Source organism: Sceloporus undulatus, chromosome 3 (assembly GCF_019175285.1).
Source record: "Sceloporus undulatus isolate JIND9_A2432 ecotype Alabama chromosome 3, SceUnd_v1.1, whole genome shotgun sequence".
Classification (NCBI taxonomy): domain Eukaryota; kingdom Metazoa; phylum Chordata; class Lepidosauria; order Squamata; family Phrynosomatidae; genus Sceloporus; species Sceloporus undulatus.
In genome coordinates, this window is record NC_056524.1 from 217,493,314 (window position 1) to 217,513,259 (window position 19,946).

At 41.6% G+C, this 19,946-nt stretch overlaps 1 protein-coding gene across 3 annotated transcripts in view; it reads right to left on the reverse strand.

The window, feature by feature from the left end:
• The window catches only part of EFHD1 (EF-hand domain family member D1), a 52,241-nt gene extending 35,061 nt beyond the window's left edge, over positions 1–17,180 (reverse strand). Inside the window, exons 1-2 of one of the 3 annotated variants that reach the window (XM_042459448.1) lie at positions 9,808–10,378; positions 9,543–9,775 (exon numbers count right to left, since the gene is read on the reverse strand). In XM_042459448.1, coding sequence (XP_042315382.1) covers positions 9,543–9,775; positions 9,808–9,885 — 311 coding nt within the window. In that variant the 5' untranslated portion in view covers positions 9,886–10,378. The other 2 variants (XM_042459449.1, XM_042459447.1) reach the window with 2 other exon arrangements.
• Between the last annotated feature and the right edge of the window lie 2,766 nt (positions 17,181–19,946).

A 19,946-nucleotide genomic window follows, 5' to 3' on the forward strand; every position in this document is an offset into this window, starting at 1 on the left:
TTTATTTATATAGCACTGTAGATTTACAGAGTGCTGTACATACAAACAATAAAATCAATAAAAATGAAACCTGTCAATGGGGTACATTCTACAAAATACATATAAAACAACAGATAATGATACAAGATAGAATTAGATAAAAATAAGCAGGCTACAAATTAAAAACATCAAGTATCAAATATCAAATCAAATATCAGATAACAATCGGATAAACAATCACACAATGCCTGGGAACACTTCCCTGAACAATATAGTCTTCAACTCAGTTTTGAAACTGTTAAAGAAGTGATGACCAGTGTTCGTGGGGGAAGAAGGTTCCAGGAGTGAGGGGCAGCAAGTGAGAAGGGGCGAATTTGGGACAAGGCAGTGGAGATCCTAGGCTCGGACAGACCTTGATTACCAGAACTGAGGGTACGAGTGGAAATGTGAGGAGATATACTAATCACATATACTCCTTCACATATACTAATCCCTCTGGTATTAAAAAAAAACAATCAAACTAGTCTCATGAAATTTAGATTGACACAACAGATTCAAGCCAACATGTATGACCCTGTAGATGCTGTTGGACTGTGACTCCCATCATCCTTAGCTAATAGCAAATGAGAAGGGAAGATTGGGAGTGGAAATCTAACATCTGGAGCATGGTATCCATCCCTTACTTTAAAAAATGTGAGATAGCAGGGTCATAAAAGAAGAGTCAGCATAGTACAGTGGTTTGAAGACTGACACTACCAGGATTCAAATCCCCATTCAGCCATGGAAACCCACTAGATGATCTTGAGGAAGTTACACTCAGCCTCAGAGGAAGGCAAACTCCTGAATAAATCTTGTCAAGAAAACCCTGTTATACATTTGCCTTAGGGTTGCCCTAAGTCAATACAACCTGAAGACATACAACAACAACAACAACAACAACAACAACAACATGGAGCAAGCACAGAAAGGCACAGACATGCCCAAGGTCACCCAATAAAACTGGATATTCAATGAAGATGGGTGAGAAAAGGCACAACTAAACTATGAACTGTGCTCAGACCTGATGACCTTGCTTCAGGGAAGATAAAGAAAGTGGTATGGATACCCTCCAGGCCAGAATCAGAGAAAGCATGAGTTGAAAAACAACAGTGGGCAAGAACTATTGTCTTTTTTGTCCTGCTAATGTGCTTCCCAAGGGCATCTCCTTGACCACTGTAAGAAACAGAATGCTAGACTACACAGCCTAGGGGTATTTGCTCTTATGTTCTTATTATCCCAAGTCAAAGAAATTGTTCACAGACAAGAAGGACAAATAAAGAATACCAACCTCCAGAACATTTTTTTCAAGCCATGTTTCAGGTGCTATCCTGAAGGCCATCCATTGTTGTCTGTGTGTCCTAGCACACAAACATGGTTTAAACATTTCCTAGTTCATAATTTGCACAAAATTACTACAGGCTCAGTAGAAATACTTGAAGAGTAGGAGAAACAGAGAAAATGGGTTTTCAACCTCATTCAACCTAAATATTCTGATATAGCACAACTAAAGGGAGAGGGTAGAGGGAGTGCTGCCTCTTTATGGGATGTGGTGCAGGCTAGTGAGGAGCAGAGGGGCCAGTGACAAGGAAAGAAGGGGAGGAGAAAACATGTTGAAAACATAAACTATACTAGAAACTCCAGTCAGTTAGAATGTGAAAAAATATGAGGTTGCTGCTGCTACAAAGAGAGTCAGCATGAGTGCTGTGAGAAGGGCTGTTTTGCTAGTCTGGCTGCTTTATACAATGGTGCAAGGTGTGTACTTGGACTGGCTGGATTGCTGTGATCTGTGTAAGAGGGTTTTTGGGGCAGGATACAGTGGGGATCTTTGAAACCAGCTCAGGCATGAGATTCAGAACATTTTTGTTTGGAGGACAGGGCAAAAGGAAAGGAAGAGGAGTTCCTAAGTGACTGTTCCTGTGCACCCAATCAATGTACAGTGCACCCTTGTTTTACGCAGGGGATCGGTTCTGGACCCCCCTGCATAAAAGAAAAACTGCATATGCTCGACCCCAATTGCAAGTAATGGGGCTTGTGTTTGCAGCAGTGCGTGGCGCCGGTGGCACATGCACACTATGGGCGTGCGCGTCATTGTTTCTTCCAAAGCAGCATATATTTCATCCGTGTATGCTGCGGGCGCACTGTATATGTGTGGCGTGAACATGGTCTGGTACACTGAGCCTGAGTAGAAGGAATCCACACAGGGTAGTTCACTCAGAATTATAATGATGGAGGGTGACCAAAAAGCATTTCCCTGTACATTTTTCAATGGTACAAGAGTAACAGTAACATGTTGATAATGATAATACATTTTGTGCATTTTGGTTATTCAGTAAAAGTGTTGCTGTTTTGTGAATTTTTGACGTTATTGTACTGTGTTAATAATGGGTAATCCAGCAAGTTATTTTCTGGACTGCTTAACAGTAATGAATGACTTCATTACTGTCAAAGTAATGAGCAGTGCAATTAGTTTCTTTTAAGAGGTAAAATTCTAAGCTCTGGACTAAGGCTGTTGGAAGTTATAGTTTGAGAACATGTGGAGGGTGAAACATTGCATGATTCTGCATTACATAACACTGTCAATTATGCATCCCTTAATTTCCCTCCCGCATTAAGACTATAAAGTCATAACCTTTGAAGCAGATCTTGACATTATATTACAGTGAAAATTAGCAAATTACACACTCAGATATCATGGGCAAAAAAGTGACACCATTCTAGCTCATAAAATCAGAGAGCTGGAAGGGACTGAAAGGGCAGTCTATTCCAGCCCTTGTCATGCAGGACTACAGAACTAAAGCAGTCTTCAAAATGCCCAATGAATCTCTGCTTAAAGATTTACAAATATGGAGAGTCTACCATCCTCCAAGACAGCCCATTCTACTGTCAAACAGTTATTACAGTAAGATAAGTGTTTCCTGGTGTTTAGGTGGAATCTCTTTTCTTGTAAACTCAATCCATTGGTTCGTGTTTGAAGCAAAAGAAAACAAGCTTGCTCCATCTTCTACATGACATCCCTTCAGATATTTAAAGATAGCTATCATATCACCTCTCAGTTTTCTCTTCTCCAGCTCCTTAAGTCATTTCTCATAGGGCTTGATTTCCAGACCTTTGATCATCTTGATCACCTTTCTCTGAACATATTCCAATTTATCAACATCCTTCTTGAACTGTGGGGTCCTGAACCAGATACTCAGGTAAGGTCTGGCCAAAGCAGAATAGAATTACTTCTCTCAGTCTGGACACTATCCTCCTGTTGATGCAGTCTAAAATGGCATTGGCTTTTTTTGGTTACCACATCACACTGTTGATTCATATTCAGTTTGTGGTGTACTAAAGTCAAAGAAATGAGTACTACAGCAGATCAGGCCTGAGCTATCCCTGAAAACCAAAATGACCAAACTGAGGCTACCGTACATTAGCCACATAATAATAATACATTTTATTTATAGACCGCTATTCCGCAATGATCATAGCGGTGAATAAGACATGATTCACTGGAAAAGACAATAATGCTAGGAAAAGTGGGAGGCAGCAGAAAGAGAAGAAGGCAACATATTAGATGCAGATTCAATCAAGAAGGCCATGGACCAGCACTTGCAGGATCTGAGCAGAGCAAGTGAGGACAGAGGGGCTTGGATGTCTCTCATTCATGGTGTCACCATAAATCAAATTTTACTCAAGGGGAGTTAACAACAAGACCCCTAAACATGTTTCACAAGCACCACTATCAAGCCAGGTTTCAGCTATCCTTTATTTGTGCATTTTATTTTTCCAACATAAATGTAGTACTTTGGGTTTATTTATATTGAAAAAGCTGAACAACACTGGGCCCAGGATAGAACCCTGAGGCACCCTACTAGTGACTTCTCCCCAAGATGAAGAGAAACCTTTGGTGAGTACTCTTCGGGTTTGGTTAGTCAATCAGTTACAAGTCCACCTAATAACACTGTCTTCTAGCCCATGTTACCTGATTATCTGCAAGAATATCATGGGTGATCTTGTCAAAAATCTTACTGAAATCAAGATCTATTACATCTACAGTTTTCACTTGATTTACCAAGCTTATACTAAAAGAGAGAGAGAGAGAGAAGATTGGTTTGGTCTAACATGTTTTTGAGAAACTCAGGCTTACTCTTAGTAATCACAACATTCTATTCTAAGTGATCACAGACTGACTGTTTAATAATGTATTCTACATCTTTCCTGGTATTGACATCATACTGATCGGTTGGTAGATGCTGGCATCCTCTTTCTTCCCCTTTTTGAAGATGGGGAAAACACAAGTGCACCTCCAGTAGGGGGGTGTACTCTTATGTTCTTCCAGAATCCTTCAAGACTACTGGTAGTAATTTTGAGATTACATCTGCACCTTTAATACCCTTGGATGTACAGTAGTTCATTAGGCCCTAGAAACCTGAATTCATTTAGCATAGCTATGTATTCCCGTTCTTTTTTACTGGGTTGTGGCCCCCTTACTGCTTCATTTGTTCTATTTTTCATATCTTCAACTGAGAGACATAAACAGAGCTTTCTGTCTCTCTTCCCATTCAAGAAGGGGCAGCTTCATTTTAAATGCAATGTTTTGTGCAGCTGGTTTATAGAGGATGCACAATCAATTTCAGTCCCTTGTTTCTAGGGAATTGGAATATAAACTTTTTTTTTTAACTCTCTCTCAGTTTCACAGGTTGTTTTCTGTGGCTAGGCCTTGATCAGGTTCGGTGATCAACTCTAGGACTCAGTCCTCAACTCCTTAAAGGAAATCGCCTAAATGCAACAAGTCAAGGAGAAAGCAAGGCCACAGGGCCTTGGTTGCAACACTACATAAATATGACATTATTATAGTTGTCACACTCATTAGACAAGGAAATTGGTTTTTCAGTCTCTTAGAAGCAAATGTTTATGAGATCAACATCAGCCAGAAACAACAGTATTAGCAAATGAAATACCTGAAAAAATTAAGGTTTATATAAATATCTTACATAAGGCCTGCACCAGTGAATGAGTTTTAACCAGCATAGCCCTAGTTCATATCAGCCCTGTTCTGAATTAAGGAGATAGATTCAATGTGCATTATTTCAGCTAAGAAAAACACCTGTACACTCATAGAGTATCAGAAGACCCTCACAATCTTTTCCATGCTTACCTAAAAGCAAATCCTCACTTGGATCAATTCTGTATGTTGTTGTTGTTGCTGTGTGCCTTCAAGTAATTACCAACTTATGGCAAACCTATCATAGAGTTTTCTTAGCAAGTTTCTTCAGAAGGAGTTTATCACTGCCATCCTCAGAGGCTAAGAGTGTGTGACTTCCTCCAGGTATCCCAGTGCAATTCCATGGCTGAGTGGGGATTTGATCCCTGGTCTCTAGAGTCATCGTTCAATGCTCAAAACACTATACCATGCTGGCTTTTCTCCCCTTCCTCATCAGCTGTGCATAAGACTACAATTTTGATTTAGGCTGCAGCTTTAAGCATCCACAGTGTCTTCCTGCAGTCAATGCATAGGACTAGTTTTAAAAGAAGGCAGCTCGAACATCTCTTTTCTATTGCCGGTTTAGCAACTTTGGAACACGTGAGAAACAGTCATCTTTCATGACTTAAAAAGAACATGCTAAATATAACTGTAGTTGACTTTGCAAAGATGGGGAAGGTCAGGGTTTTTGTTGCAGTGTGAGTTTTTGAATATTACGAACCAAGCATAAACTGCTGCAAGCCTACATACATAGGAAAGTAAACCTCTAAAGCCAACGTGGTGTAGTGGTTTGACTCTGGATTATGATTCTGGATACCAGAGTTTGAATCCCTTCTTGGCCATGGATGCCCACTGGATGACCTTGGGCAAATTGACTATTTCAGCCTCAGAAGAAGGCAAAGGCAAATCCCCTTTGAATAAATTTTGTCAATAAACCCTGTGACAGGTTCGCTCTAGGTCACCATAAGTCAGAAATGACTTAAAGGCACACAATGACATATTTTACAAGAGGTGAGATTTACAAGGTGATATATTTCTGCTTGTTGAAAGCTACAAGTTGTTTTTAATTTATCAAGTGAATGTAAACTTTTTTTAAAAAAAATCAAAAAAGTACAAATCCAGTCTCACCTTTTCCCATTCATTAGAGTATGTGCGCAAAGCTTAGTAAAAGAAAGACGTTCAGACACATGAATACTACCAATCTTTTCCCTTGGGCATTTTTAAAATCTCATGTTTTCAGAATGAGCAGATTAGAATAATATCCTAAATTGGCTTTGTAAAAAGCAACCTAACAAAGAAATAAGCTTCTCCTGGAAAGAGATAAAATTCAAGAACTTGTGCTTAAGAAACCTAGCTTTACACTTATTCTACAGAAGCAGTTCCAAATTTTATGCAACAATTCCTTTCATACTTACTCAAGAGTAAGCTCTACTAGAACAGTGTTTCTTATTTCCAAATAAGCATACAAAAGCATCTACAATGGTACCCTTTCACATTCCTTCATAAAAGCATTTGAGGAATAGTGATACAAAAAAAAAAACCTGCCATAAAATCCTATCCATATCTTGTTGTTGTGTGTCTTCAAGTCATTTCTGACTTATGATTACATTGTCTCACAGGTGGTTTTTTGGAAAGTTTCTTCAGAAGGGGTTTGCCATTGCCTTCACGCTGGGGATAAGAGAGTGTGACTTGCCCAATGGGTTTCATGGCACAGCAGGGATTTGAACTCTGTTCTCTGGAGTGCTCAAGCCACTATAGTATAGTATTGGTTCCTACTATGAACTAAATCCCACTGAATCCAACACAAGTTGCTTCCTGATAGATCATGTTTTAGATTACAGTACAAGATTGCTTTGGGGTGTTCTGCAGATACCATGGACTGTCAAAAAGACCAATAAATAAGCCCTGGGGCAAATAAAGCCTGAACTCTCCATAGAAGCCAAAATGACTATCGTAAATTGAGACTGTCTTGCTTTGGCCATATCATGAGAAGACATGACTCACTGAGAAGATACATTAATGCTTGGTAAGGTAGAAGGTAGCAGGAAAAGAGGAAGACCACATTACAGGTGCACAGACTCTCTGTATTACATTACACTGTTATAATGCTATATTCCACTTTAACTGCCATGGCAACATCCTGTGGAATCCTGGGATTTGCAGTTTAGGAAGTGGCATTTAGGATTCTCAGCCAGAGGGCCCTTGAGCCTCATTAAACGACAAACTCCAGAATCCCATAGGATGGTGCCATGGCAGTTAAAGTTGAATATTGCTCTACAACAGTGTAATGTGGAATCCACAGCCCTGGGTTTGCAGAACCTGAGTAGGGCTGTTGATAACAGGAAGACACTGTCTCTCACTGCCGTAACTCAAAGCTGTCACCCATGGGGGGGAATCACCCAAGTGGGCAGCAGTGACCAAGTGGGCATGCTCGCCCTCTCCTTCACTGTGGCAGACACCTCCTTCTCAGAAGGAAGCCACTGTGAAGACCGCTGGGGCATGATCCCCTCTTCTCACTCTGTAGCAGAAGGGCTGACTGGGTGTCACCCCTTTTCTGAGGTGTCACCCAGTGCAGGCCACACCCCTCCAGTGATGCCACTGGTCACTTGCTGGCAGTTAACAACTGCTGAGTTTTCACCACCTACCTGGCCAGCATTCTGGAGGGAGGATTTCAAAACTTCTTATTCTGTCCTCAGAACACCAGGATTTGGGCTAGACATTAATAATCACAATACTCCCAATGCAAGTGCAGTTCCTGCTTATGAAAGCTGGCATCCTTCCCCATCCTTGATCAAAGAAAATAAGCACAAGATCGTGAAGCAAGATCTGCCAGAGGCAGATGAAAGGTCCCCCCTTCATTCCAATTGCCACTGCCCTGGCCTTGGAGGGAGAGAAGAACTAGCAGTATCTGCTGGGTTTAATCTCCTTCTCCTTTCGTGTCATGTCTTTTTAGATTGTAAGCTTGGGGGCAGAGAACAGTCATATTAGCAAGCTGTAAATCAGTCTGAGAGCCTTTGTGGCTTGCGGGATATAAATACTCTAAATAAATAAATAAAAAGCCAAACTCCCTTAGGAGGTGGCTGTAAACTAGGCTGTAATCAACATTAGTTTTATCCCCTAGAACAGTGTTCCCCCAAACTTTTTTGGGCTACCACCCTCCTTCCTCTTGAGTGACAGTCTTAGCACTCTGCTGTTGTTGCTGCTGTGCCTTCAAGTCGTTTACGGTGACCCTATCATGGGGTTTTCTTTGCAAGATCTGTACAGAGGAGGTTTGCTATGGCCTTCCCCAGAGGCTGAGAGCATGTGAATTGCCCAGGTTCACCCAGTAAGTTTCATGGCAGAGCTGGGAACTGAACCCTGGTCTCCAGAGTTGTAACCCAACACTCAAACCACTATGCCATGCTAATATTCTCTCAATATTAGGTCTACTGTTCTACTGCAAATTCAAAACAATCCCCAATCTCAATCGTTGCTCCCTTTGCACCCAGTTATTATTATTATTATTAACCTTATTAATATTATTATTATATAAATAAAGCGCTGTAAATTTACACAGCACAGTAAACAAGCAGCCGTCTGAGCAGTGATCAAGAAGCCTCTCACCTGTGCCAGTGGCAAAGGCCAGTGTAGGCAAGAGGCTTCTCAGTTGCTGCTCCTCAGCCATCTACTTGATCCCTGCTCCCCTTGTACCAGGTCACCCTGGGAGCAGCAATCCAACAGCAACCATCATTCCCACCATGATCTTAAGGCTGTGGTTCCCATTGTCCTTCTTGCACACAACAATACTTTGACTGAAAGCCCCCATGCTGCCCCTCACCATTGCTCTGGATCTTTCCACTGCCCCAGGTTGGGCATACTGCCCACTCTGGGAAACACTGACCTAGGAAAAAAAAGGAGTTAGAAGAACTAGGTTGCACTCTGGATCATTTTAAAAAGACACATGCCACCGGATTCTGCTCCAGAACAAGCACACCCAGCTCCAGATAAGATTTGGGAAATCCCACCTCACTGCAAATTAGAATTCAAAGCCATAGCAGTGTATTAGCCTGGAAAACCAGTGTGCAAAAGGATCTTGCAGCAGCTTTGAGACTAAGAGCGAAGTTGGTAGCAGGATCTTTGGTAGACTTGAGCCTACTTCCTCAAGTAGGCTGCTTCCCCATGCTTCCGAGGAAATGGGCTCAAGTCTACCAAAGATCCTGCTACCAACCTCTCTCTCTCAGATTAGGGACTGGTTTGGATCTAGCAAACCCCAAGCCTCCCAGGAAGCAGGCTTAGGTCTAGGAAACAGCTCCTGCTACTAACTTCTCTCTCTTAGACTGGGGATTGTTTTATATTATATTACTGGGTATTATTATTATTATTATTATTATTATTATTATTATTATTATTATTATTATTATGCATGAAGCCCATGCACCTGAGGGAGCAGACTCAAGTCCACCAATCCTCCTCCTCCCCCCAACCCCTCTCTCCCAGTGAAAGTTGCTGCAAGAAACCCCTTTGGAGGATGAATGTTGTTGTTGTTGTTGTGAGTGTGGAAGGGGGCTGTGCTTACAGTCGGAACATGTGCTCCATGTCCTTGATCTGCCTCCGCGAGAACTCCTTGAACTCGGTGTAGGGGTTGAAGACCTGGGCGAAGCGGGGCCGGGCGGCGCCCGAGTGGATCTCGTGGCGGCGGCTCAGCTTGGCGCTCAGCTCGGGGTCTGCGGAGGCGCTGACCGACGCCCGCTCCTCCTCCTCCTCCTGGTTCCCCTCCTCCTCCTCCGTTGCCGGCGCTGCATGCTTTGCCTCGGGGCCATGGCTCCCCTGGCCGCCGTCGCCGTCGGGGGGGGCTCGGAAGTGCTGCCGTCCCTCAGCAAGCGGCGCTGGAGCTTTTCGGCTAACTCCGCGGAGGCCATGAGGGGAAAGAAAGCGGCTCCTCTCTCTCTTTCTTCTCTGAGGGAAACTCGGCGGCTCCTCAGAACTTTATTCTAGGACTTTGGCGGGGAAGGAGGGCCGGAGGCGGAGGGAGCAGGAGGCCGGGCCCGGAGTTAAGGAGGCGCCGGGGAATGGCCTCTCTCCTCCTCCTCCGACTGGCAAGGGAACGCCGCCCGCTAGGGACGCCTTTTCGGCCCCTTCACACACAAATACACACACAGGGCTCTTGTCAAGTCCGATTTGGAGGCACACACAACACACACACAGTGTTGGAAGTATGAAATAAAGCGTTCCTGCTTGACGCACTACATACTCTCTCAGCCTCAGAGAAGAAGATGGCCACCCCCTCTGAGGACTTGCCAAGGAAATCCCAGGATCCCTTGCGCAAGTCCCACACTCTCTCAGCCTCAGAGAAGAAGATGGCCACCCCCTCTGAGGACTTGCCAAGGAAATCCCAGGATCCCTTGCGCAAGTCCCACACTCTCTCAGCCTCAGAGGATGGCCATGGGAAGCCTCCTCTGAGGAAACCTGCCAAGAAAATCATGAGAGGTTTGCCATTGCCTTCCCCTGAGGCTGAGAGAGTGTGACTCACCCAAGGTCACCCTGTGGGTTTCATGGCCGAGCTGAGAATCAAACCTTGGTCTCCAGAGTCGTAGTCAAGTGCTCAGAGCACTATGCCGCCCACAGTGGCTCTTACTACTTTGTCTGTCGTCTGGAGATACAGTAATGGCTGAAGAATTCAAAGTGAGGATCTTCATCTTCAAAGATTTCAGAATGTGTGGCTTTGATGCAAGAAACTAATGCAGCTCTCCCTCTTGATATTGAAAAGGAACATTCCTGTCCCTTAAGGCGACTTGGGCAGAGAAAGGAATGGCCAATTAAAATTTAAGTAGACAAGAACAGGGGCATCATTGCCCTTTATAACTCTTCAGTATTTCCTGTGACTAAGAGTGATACAATGGTTTGAGCATCGGACAATGACTCTGGAAATCAGGGTTCGAATTCCCACTCAGTCATGGAGACCCACTGGGTGACCAAGGGCAGGCCACACACTCTCAGCCTCAGAGGAAGGGAATCGCAAACCCTCTCTGAACAAACTGTCAATAAAACCCCATTATAGGTTCACCCTGGGGTTGACATAAGTCAGAAATGACTTGAAGTTACACAACAGCAACAAGCCATAGAAAATAAAATAACCATTCAGTTGGTAAGAGCCAAGCACCCAACCTTATATTCTTTTATAACAACTACTTACACGATACAGTAGTTTGAATGCTGGACTATGACTTTGGCAACCAGGGGTTCAAATCCGGGCTCAGCCATGGAAACCCACTGGGTAGCCTTGGGCAAGTCTCACATTTTCTCAGCTTCAGAGAATGGGAATGGCAAATGTCCTCTGAAGAAACTTGCCAAAAAAACCACCCTATTATAGATTTGCCTTAGGGTCACCGTGAGTCAGAAATGACATGAAACCCTCTGAGACCACCCTCAGCTCCTGGAATAAACTGACCTGAATCTTTGGCAAGTCAAGTTTCTTACCTGTTTACAAATGAAAATATAGGCATTGTCTGAAAGTGGCACAAGAAATGGCCATGCTTTTACAGTACTTCTGCCATTCCTTCTTTCTCTCCCCATCTTTATATTACATTCACAAATAGTCTGCCTAATGTGGCCATGTTCTAGAAGAGTTTATTCCTGACGTTTCCCCAGCATCTGTGGCTGGCATCTTCAGAGAATACTGGCATGGAAATGAATGGTGTGTGTGTGTGTGTGTGTGTGTGTGTGTGTGTGTGTGTCTGTGTGTGTCTGTGTGTGTGTGTGTATACTGTGTGAATATATACCCAGGAATAAACTCTTCTAGAACACAAAAAACTATGCATACCAGCCATGAAAGCCTTCGACTTCACTCTGCCTAACATTGGTTGAAGTCAGTGGCGTCATGTCAGATTTTGGTAGGAGAGATTTTAATGTTCAACAGCTTCCTCTTATCTTTAGAGTTAAATTACAAAGTTGGTGCAGTACTTTTAAGAAAGTTTGTTGTAATTATTTCCAGAGGCTGAAACGTGATAATTTTTTTGTTCCTTAATTATGGCCCTGGGATAAGGACAAACAGCACATTTGTTTTGGAAGCTGAAGGATTTGTACCATTGGCATTATAATTAATGCAAATAGCTTGAACACAGGTCTCTTCCAAAGTTAGTTCTGCTCCTTTCAGGTAGATGTATTGATATTACAAATAAGTGGATGGGGATTCTATTGGGAAACTGCTACCTAACCTGAAGAACCAGTCAACTGGCCAGAAATTTTAGAAGCCATGATCTCGCCCACATGCCTTCAGGTTGTGGACTTAACTTGACCCCATGAATTTTCATTGTGTTTTCTTAGACAAGGGGTACTCAGAGGTTGTTTGCCAGTTCCTTCCTCTGAAATATAGCCTACAGCACCTGGTCTTCACTGGCAAACTCCCATCCACGTACCAGGGATGGCTGATCCTGCTTAGCTTCCAAGATTAGACAGGTGCCTTTAGGATATGAAGTAGTCTGAATCAATGGATCCACTTATAACCTCTCTAAATTCATTCCAGTTAATGCTTTGTACACTGTTGTTAAATCTCTGTTATTAAATTATCCCATTGCAGGAGAAAGGCAGGTTATAAATTAAACAAATTAATCTGAAATAATTCCTAAATTGTATATTTGGAATCATTGACACAATTTTTTTTGCGAGTGCATTTGAACTGACTGAAAGCTACACCATTTACTACACTTTTCCCGTGTGCTGATGTGTGCCTTCAGGTTGTTTCCAATTTACGGCAACCCTAAGGTGAAGCTAGCATGAGGTTTTCTGAGGCTGAGAGTGTGTGACTTGGCCAAGGTCACCCAGTGAGTTTCCATGGTTGAAGGGGGATCTGAACCCTGATCTCCAGAGACCTAGTCCAATGCTCAAACTACTACACCACGTTGGCTCCCTTCTAACTTGCAGGTGGTTAATTAAATAATGTAACAGTAGTTGTGTGTGCCTTCATAGCGTTTTCTTTAGCAAGAAATACTCAAAGCTGGTTTTGCCAGTTCCTTCCTCTGAAATATAGCTGACAGCACCTGCTGTTTGTTGGAGTCTTCTTTCCAAATATTAACCAGGGCTGACCCTGCTTAGCTTCCAAGAACAGATGGGATCTGGTGTCTTTAGGTTATTTATAGTAAGCAAAGGCTGTCTTAAATGATCTGGAAGATGAATTCCAAAAGCTGACACCTAAAAAAAGTAACTAGCAAAGTATAACTTAACATTTTCTACTATCTTTTAACCAGTAGATAGGCTAATTAAAGACAGAGGGTGGGTTTTCTTTTAAACTTCCAAAGTGTTTTGGAAAGTAGCGTGTTGGGGGCTTTTCACACTACATATTTTACAGCACTATGATTCCAGTTTAACTGTCATGGTTCCATCCTATGGAATTCTAGGATTTGTAATGGGAGAGTATTTAGGATTTTAAGTCATAGAGCTCTAAAGGCTCACTAAACTACAAATCCCAGGATTCCATTAACAGCCATGCAATTAAAATGGAATCATAGCATTATACAGTGGGCCCTTGATGTCTGCTTGGGTTTGGTTCCAGGACCCCCCCTTGGATACCAAAATCTATGGATACTCAAATCCCATTAAATACAGTGGTGTAAAATGGTGTTCCTTTTATAACGTGGCAAAATCAAGGTTTGCTTTTTGAAATTTATATATATATTAAAATATTTTCAAATCATGGGTGGCTGAATCCGTGGATAAGGAATCCATGGATACTGAGAGCTGGCTGTAATTGTTTTGCTATATGGGGTGGGCATAATAATGTGTGATTTAGAGGTGACAGGGCCAATAAATGACCTAATTTTATAAAGGTAGCTACAGTATAGGACTACACCCAGCCCTCCGTATCCAAGGTTTCAGCTATCCACAGCTTGAAAATATTAAAAATATGTATAAAGTCCAAAATGCAAAGCTTGATTTTGCCATTTTATATAAGAAACACCATTGTATTTAATGGAACCTGAGCATCCACAGATTTTGGTATACATGGGGAAACCTGGAATCAAACCTACCAAGAGCCCACTATAAATTCTTCACAAGCAGTTTTTACATACTCCTCCCACAATTGGCAAAACCAAACTACTATAATCTGCTTCAGATAGGTCTGAGAGAAGCTGTTTGGATTTTCCTCTCCATGCAAGGCATGATCTTGCCATTTGCCCATCCCAGAAGAGATGGACCTCCTTAAACTTACTGGGACACACCTCCTCCCACATATCTCCTGGGGTCTAAAATAAACTAGAACAAAGTCCCAAGTTCAACACTATGCTTTGACTTGCTCTCTCCCAGAAGGAACCAACAGAGGTTTTCTTTCAGTGTGGGTGTGACCATGACTCTTGTTTATGTCTTCACCCCACCCTTTCCCCAAAGAGATCAGTCGATAAGAGACTCTGTGATCCTTTCCTTAAGTGCATTTTTTGGTCAAAATGGGAACTAGCCAAACTGCTTCATCAAAAGGGAATTCCTTTGTCCTAAATTCTGCACAGTGCCTGGTTTTTGTCTGAAATGGTGACACTTGCTTAGAGTGATCTTTAGATCATGGTTGGTAAAGCTTTTTCTGCCTGGGAGTCAAATTCCAATGTGAGAGAGATATGGTGGCAAGGAAAAGTGTGGCAACATGTGGTTACCTATTTCAAAGCAATAAAAGGAATGTTCATGCATTACACTATACAGACACAATTCCAGATATTTCTGAGAATCTCTATACTGTACCTACAATAATTCCTGATTTGTATCCAGCAACAAAACCCCTCTTATATGCAGAGTACAAATCAAGTGTATAGTTGTACCTGGGTAAAAGAGGTTAGGTCTGTGTGAATTTACTGACACATGTTCACTCACTTTAAGTAATCATGGGCACTTTCATACTACACAATTATAGCATTATGATCCCACTTTCATAAAATCCAGTATTTCACAAAAACTAGATAATGTCTGGCCAAGGTAGGTCACAGAGTGCTCAGAAAGGTGTGGCCAGGCTCTAAGAGGGCAAAATTTATTAATGTGGAAAAACACACAAAATGACTATTTTAAGAAGAGAAACCCCGGGAATACATGCACTGAGTTTAAGAAAGGCATGACTCCACTTCCCCTACATTTCTTCTCACTTTTGCTGAGTTAATAAAGCATACTTCAGCATTTGGCACTCAGTTTGCAGCCACTGAAGTAAATCAATCAGAAAGGAAAAGGCAAGGAGAGCGAAACTGAACAGAATATCAACGGGGCTGTCCCTGACAAACTATGGCATGTGGAGGGTATGCACTTTTACTGTCACTACAGAATCCATGGATTTATTGTTTGGTGAGGCACCAGAGCTGTCTAGCTGAGAATTTTAAATACTCTTCCCTAAATGATGATGATGATGATGATTTGTTATCCACCTCTCCACATGGATCAAAGCAGGGCACAACAACAATTAACATGCAAATGCAAATACCAAGATTATTTAGGATGGTGCTATTACTTAGGATGGTAAAGTGGAATCATACCACCCAAACTGTGTACTGTGAAAGGGCCCCATGTAACGTTTAGCCTCCTACAGCTTGCATAGAGCTCTACCCATTTTGTCCCTAAGAAGCTGTCACAGGAAATTCTGAAGATGAGGAGTGAGGGAGCCAGGAGAGAACAAGAACTGAGAACGAGTGGAAGATATGCAAGGTAAGAAACCGGAAAAGAGCATAGGGAGAACCTGTGAATAAAACCACCAACTTGTAGAGGGCAAAACTGCAACTATTGCCCACAAGACAATCTTCATCTAGCAGCAACTCTGAAGCATGTTAATCAAGAAGTTTAAATACTCAAATAGCAATGTACATCCAGAAACACAGGTAAGAGCACATTATATCTGTTCCATGATGTAAATAACTGTAAAGTACACAGACAGAATGTTATATTTGAAAAACTAAAGTCTCAGTACAAACAGTAGTCAAGGATACTTAAGACTGCATTTACGGCAGAATTGTATTCATGTGTACTGGTGGTAAGTCCTATTGAGTTTACTGGTTAATGTTTCCAGGCAACATATGCACAGAATTGCAAAGACAGCATCCCAAATTTAAAAACCAAGGTGAGAAAAATCACTTTTAGAAATCATAGCTGCTCACTGGTGAACTCACCCTGTAATTAAAGTCGCCTCACAGCTCCGCACCACCCTCTGTACAGAAACATATACAATTTACCTCATCAGATAAAATTACCTGTTACTACCAAGCTTCTACCATTCCTTACTCTCCAGAACTGATGCTCTTTGTTCTGGAAAAATTCAGAAAGTACAGAAATGTTCCAGTGCTGCAATAGCATGCTCCAGATATGCCTGAGCTTAGCTCTGGAACTAACCAGAGCATGCAGGAAAAGCTCGTAGTGTATTCTGTCATCCCCACACACAACAAGATGGAGAAGAAGCATATGAGAAAAGCCAAACAAAGCAATAGTTTGAGTCAGAGTTCTCTGTCTTAGCTCTAAACCCCTTTTCACTGGAGGGCTTATCTGGAATATTTAAAACAACAGCAAAGGATACAGCCACTGAACATGTCGGAACACATGACACCACAGATTAACAACAGCCAGGCCCTCCTGCTCATGCAACTGGTGCTGTTAGAATATAATTTTTGCACTGTCTATCACTTTAGGCCAGAAGGTGAGATTTTTATGTCATCTTGGGCTCTGCCACCCCTTTTTAACAAATTATATTGAGCCAGTATCTATTTTGTTCCTAATACTTATTTGCATGAGCTCTTTCAGGTTAACTGAGCACCTTTCTACCTGTACTTTGCAGCTGGAAAAAAATGTCCAGGATTGTTTATGATCTGGGTAGGTTGTACTGCTTACAGAAATCTAGACAAGATGGCTAACCAGCCTCTAGGATTCTACTGGAATCTGAGGCCACCTTACCACCCTATTAAAAAGAACAATAGATAATAAGCTAAACAGCAGAATTTTAAAAATCATATTGAATAAAAGTGCTTGGGGAAAATACTGATAGGTGCTGCCATATTGGAAGAGGGATTCCTCCTCCTCTCTTAATAGGGAATGGCTTTAAGATAGTGCTAGTCAACAGATGCCTGTGTAAAGAACAAAAAAGCAGAGTAATCGTTCAGTTTGTTCCAAACTTGTTTCCGCCAAATGCAAATATATCAATTGTTCACATTTCAAATGATCAATTAATTATGACTTCTTTTAATTTCTACCTCAATTTTATTTCTGTGTTGCCTTCATAAACTGCTCAGAAGCTGTCACTCCTCCACATGACCCAGTCTCCAAAGAGATCTTGTAGCACCTTTGAGCTTAACTGAAAGAAAGAGGTTGGTAGCATGAGCTTTTGCAGACTTGAGCCTGCTTCCTGAGAAGCATGTTATCTGAGGAAGTAGGCTGACGTCTATGAACGCTCATGCTACCTTCTTTCAGTTAGTCTCAAAGGTGGTACAAAATCTCTTTGCAAACTGATTTCCACATACCTTTGAATTCTACCAATACATAACCCAGTTTAGTTGTCCCAATGCTGTAAATTGGCTTGAAATACTCCCAGCACTTCTCCCTAACCACAGGGCAGATTGTCTTTTGAGTCTGAACAGTATGATGAGACCTTTTACAAGATCACTGAAGAAAAGTTATTAGTTCCTCCCCTTCATTAACTGTCCTATTGTTTACACAGATTTGGAATAGTTAAAGAATGATAAAAAGGAGATTTTTGTACCGCTCTAAAGTGATTTTGAAGGACCGGATGGCAATTATGACTGGTAGAATACTGCTAGAATACTAATTTGAGCCAGTGTGGTGTATTAGTTTGAGTGTTGGATTAGGACTTCAGGAAACCAGAACTCAAATCCCAGCTCAGCGGTGGAAACCCACTGCAATGGATGGCAATTGCAAACCTTTCAGCAAATCTTGCCAAGAAAACCCTGTGATAATTTCTCCATCAGGTCACCATAAGTCACAAACAATTTGAAAGCTCACTGCAATAAGAACGCTACATGCTCTCATTTTGTGTGGTGACCCTGGAACATATCCTTAGAGTCTCCAAGGGGATTTTTGTGAATACAGTACATGGTCTTGGGATTCCAAACCAATTATTTAATGTGCTTGAAACATAACAGCAATTGTTTGTAGGTGCAGCCAGGAAACAATAGGGTAGTTAAAAAGAAAATGTTACGCTTAAAAAATTTAGAGCCAATACTTCCCTCCCTTCTCTAGGGTATAAGCCTGGAACAACAAAAAAAAAGTTACCATGTATGTAGGCCAAGTTTATGAACAGCCAACTATTTATTTTACTGTAGGAAACAACGAGTATACTTGCTCATGCTTTCTGGTGAATGTGAGAAGCTGAATGGGTGCCAAAGCAAAATCGCAGAAGGAATACCAAACTAATATGTAAACACAGCTGTCAGTGCTGAAACAGCAACAGAAATGTAAAATGAAACACAACATGCTACAAGCAGACTTTGTTCCGATGTGTATGTTAAAACTTCATAAGCTCAGACACAATTTATGGCAGCCACAGGAAGTAAGAACTGCATACAACATTAATTGCAGGAAAGCATTAATTTTTGCGAGGTTTATGCCTGAATTTGAAGCAGGATAGGACTGCCCTCTGCTGGATGTTGTCTGCACAAAATTGTTGTGAGCATAAGCAAGAATTAATGGGGAGTTCTTAATAATCATTTAAAATGTTAGAAAAGTCCTGTGTAAAATGCATTTGTACATAAAAATAACATTCAGATTATCTGCCATTTTGATGGCCAACCATATGTTTGGATTTATTTGTTCATTCTGGGATTTTTAATAGCATATTCAATCATGACTTTTCTTTATATCCCTGTGGGATGACATTTGTCAATTATTTTTGACCTCTCAATGGTTTGGTCTTATGGAATATGGTATCCTTAATAGGCAGCTTTCATTTGCTGTTGGAAGTACAGTTGAGCTTCCACTTTTGAGGCTTTGACTTTTACAGATTTGATTATTTGTGGTTTTGATTTAAAATGTTATCTCTAGGAATCTCTAGGTCCTCCAGTGCAACTCTGCCACACGTTGACCATAGAGTTGTGCTGGAGAACCTAGATGTTCCTAGAGAAAACACTTCTCTAGGCATTTGTAGGTCCTCCAGCACGATTCTGTGATCAGCTTCTGGCAGATGTTGACCACAGAGTTGATCTGGAGATTCCTAAAGAGATATTCTCTTAGATAAAAATAATAGTGTTTTGCCGTTTTTTCTGTATTCACGGGGTCCTTCTCTCCTAACCCCAGTGAATGTGGAGGGACCACTGTACTGTCATGCAGTGGTTCTTCTCCTATTCAGATGAGCAGTTCCAAAAAGTAGTAATCAAGGAGGCTAATGCTTTACTTGCAGTTAAGTTGCAAGGTTTCACATAGTTTAATTTTTATCCTTGGTTCTATTTACTGTCTATTTAAAAAAATAACACTGAAATAATATATAGTACACAGATGACACTTCATTTGACTTTTCATCAAATCTAGGGGAGGCAATAATAATTCTGAAAAAGTGCTAGGCCTAGGTATGGACTGAATACAGGGCAAATACACTGATATTCAGTGTAGATTATACTGTCACTTCCTGGCAGTCCACCTAATTGAATGGAGGGCGAATTCTTTGGATCTGCTGGAGAGGCTCCTAGTTCAGTGTGCTTTTAGATCCAGCATCATCACTGTCACCCTTCTACCTAAGACTAATAAACTAAATGAAATGTTTGGTGAGGAGGACATGGGGAATAGCCTTTTCAGTGCATGCTCCCAGGTTGTTGAATTGTATTCCATGGGAGGTTTGGTTGATCCTTTCTGTCCTCTCCTTCCACCAACAGGTGAAGAAGGCCTTTTTATTCAACCAGGACTTAGGCATACAGTTCATGTGGCAGAATGGGCTTTTAATGACAGTTGTGCTTTTATCTTTTTTTTTAAACTATGTTTTAATCCTATTTCATAGGAGTTTATCACATGGGGGAAACTGAGACTTTAT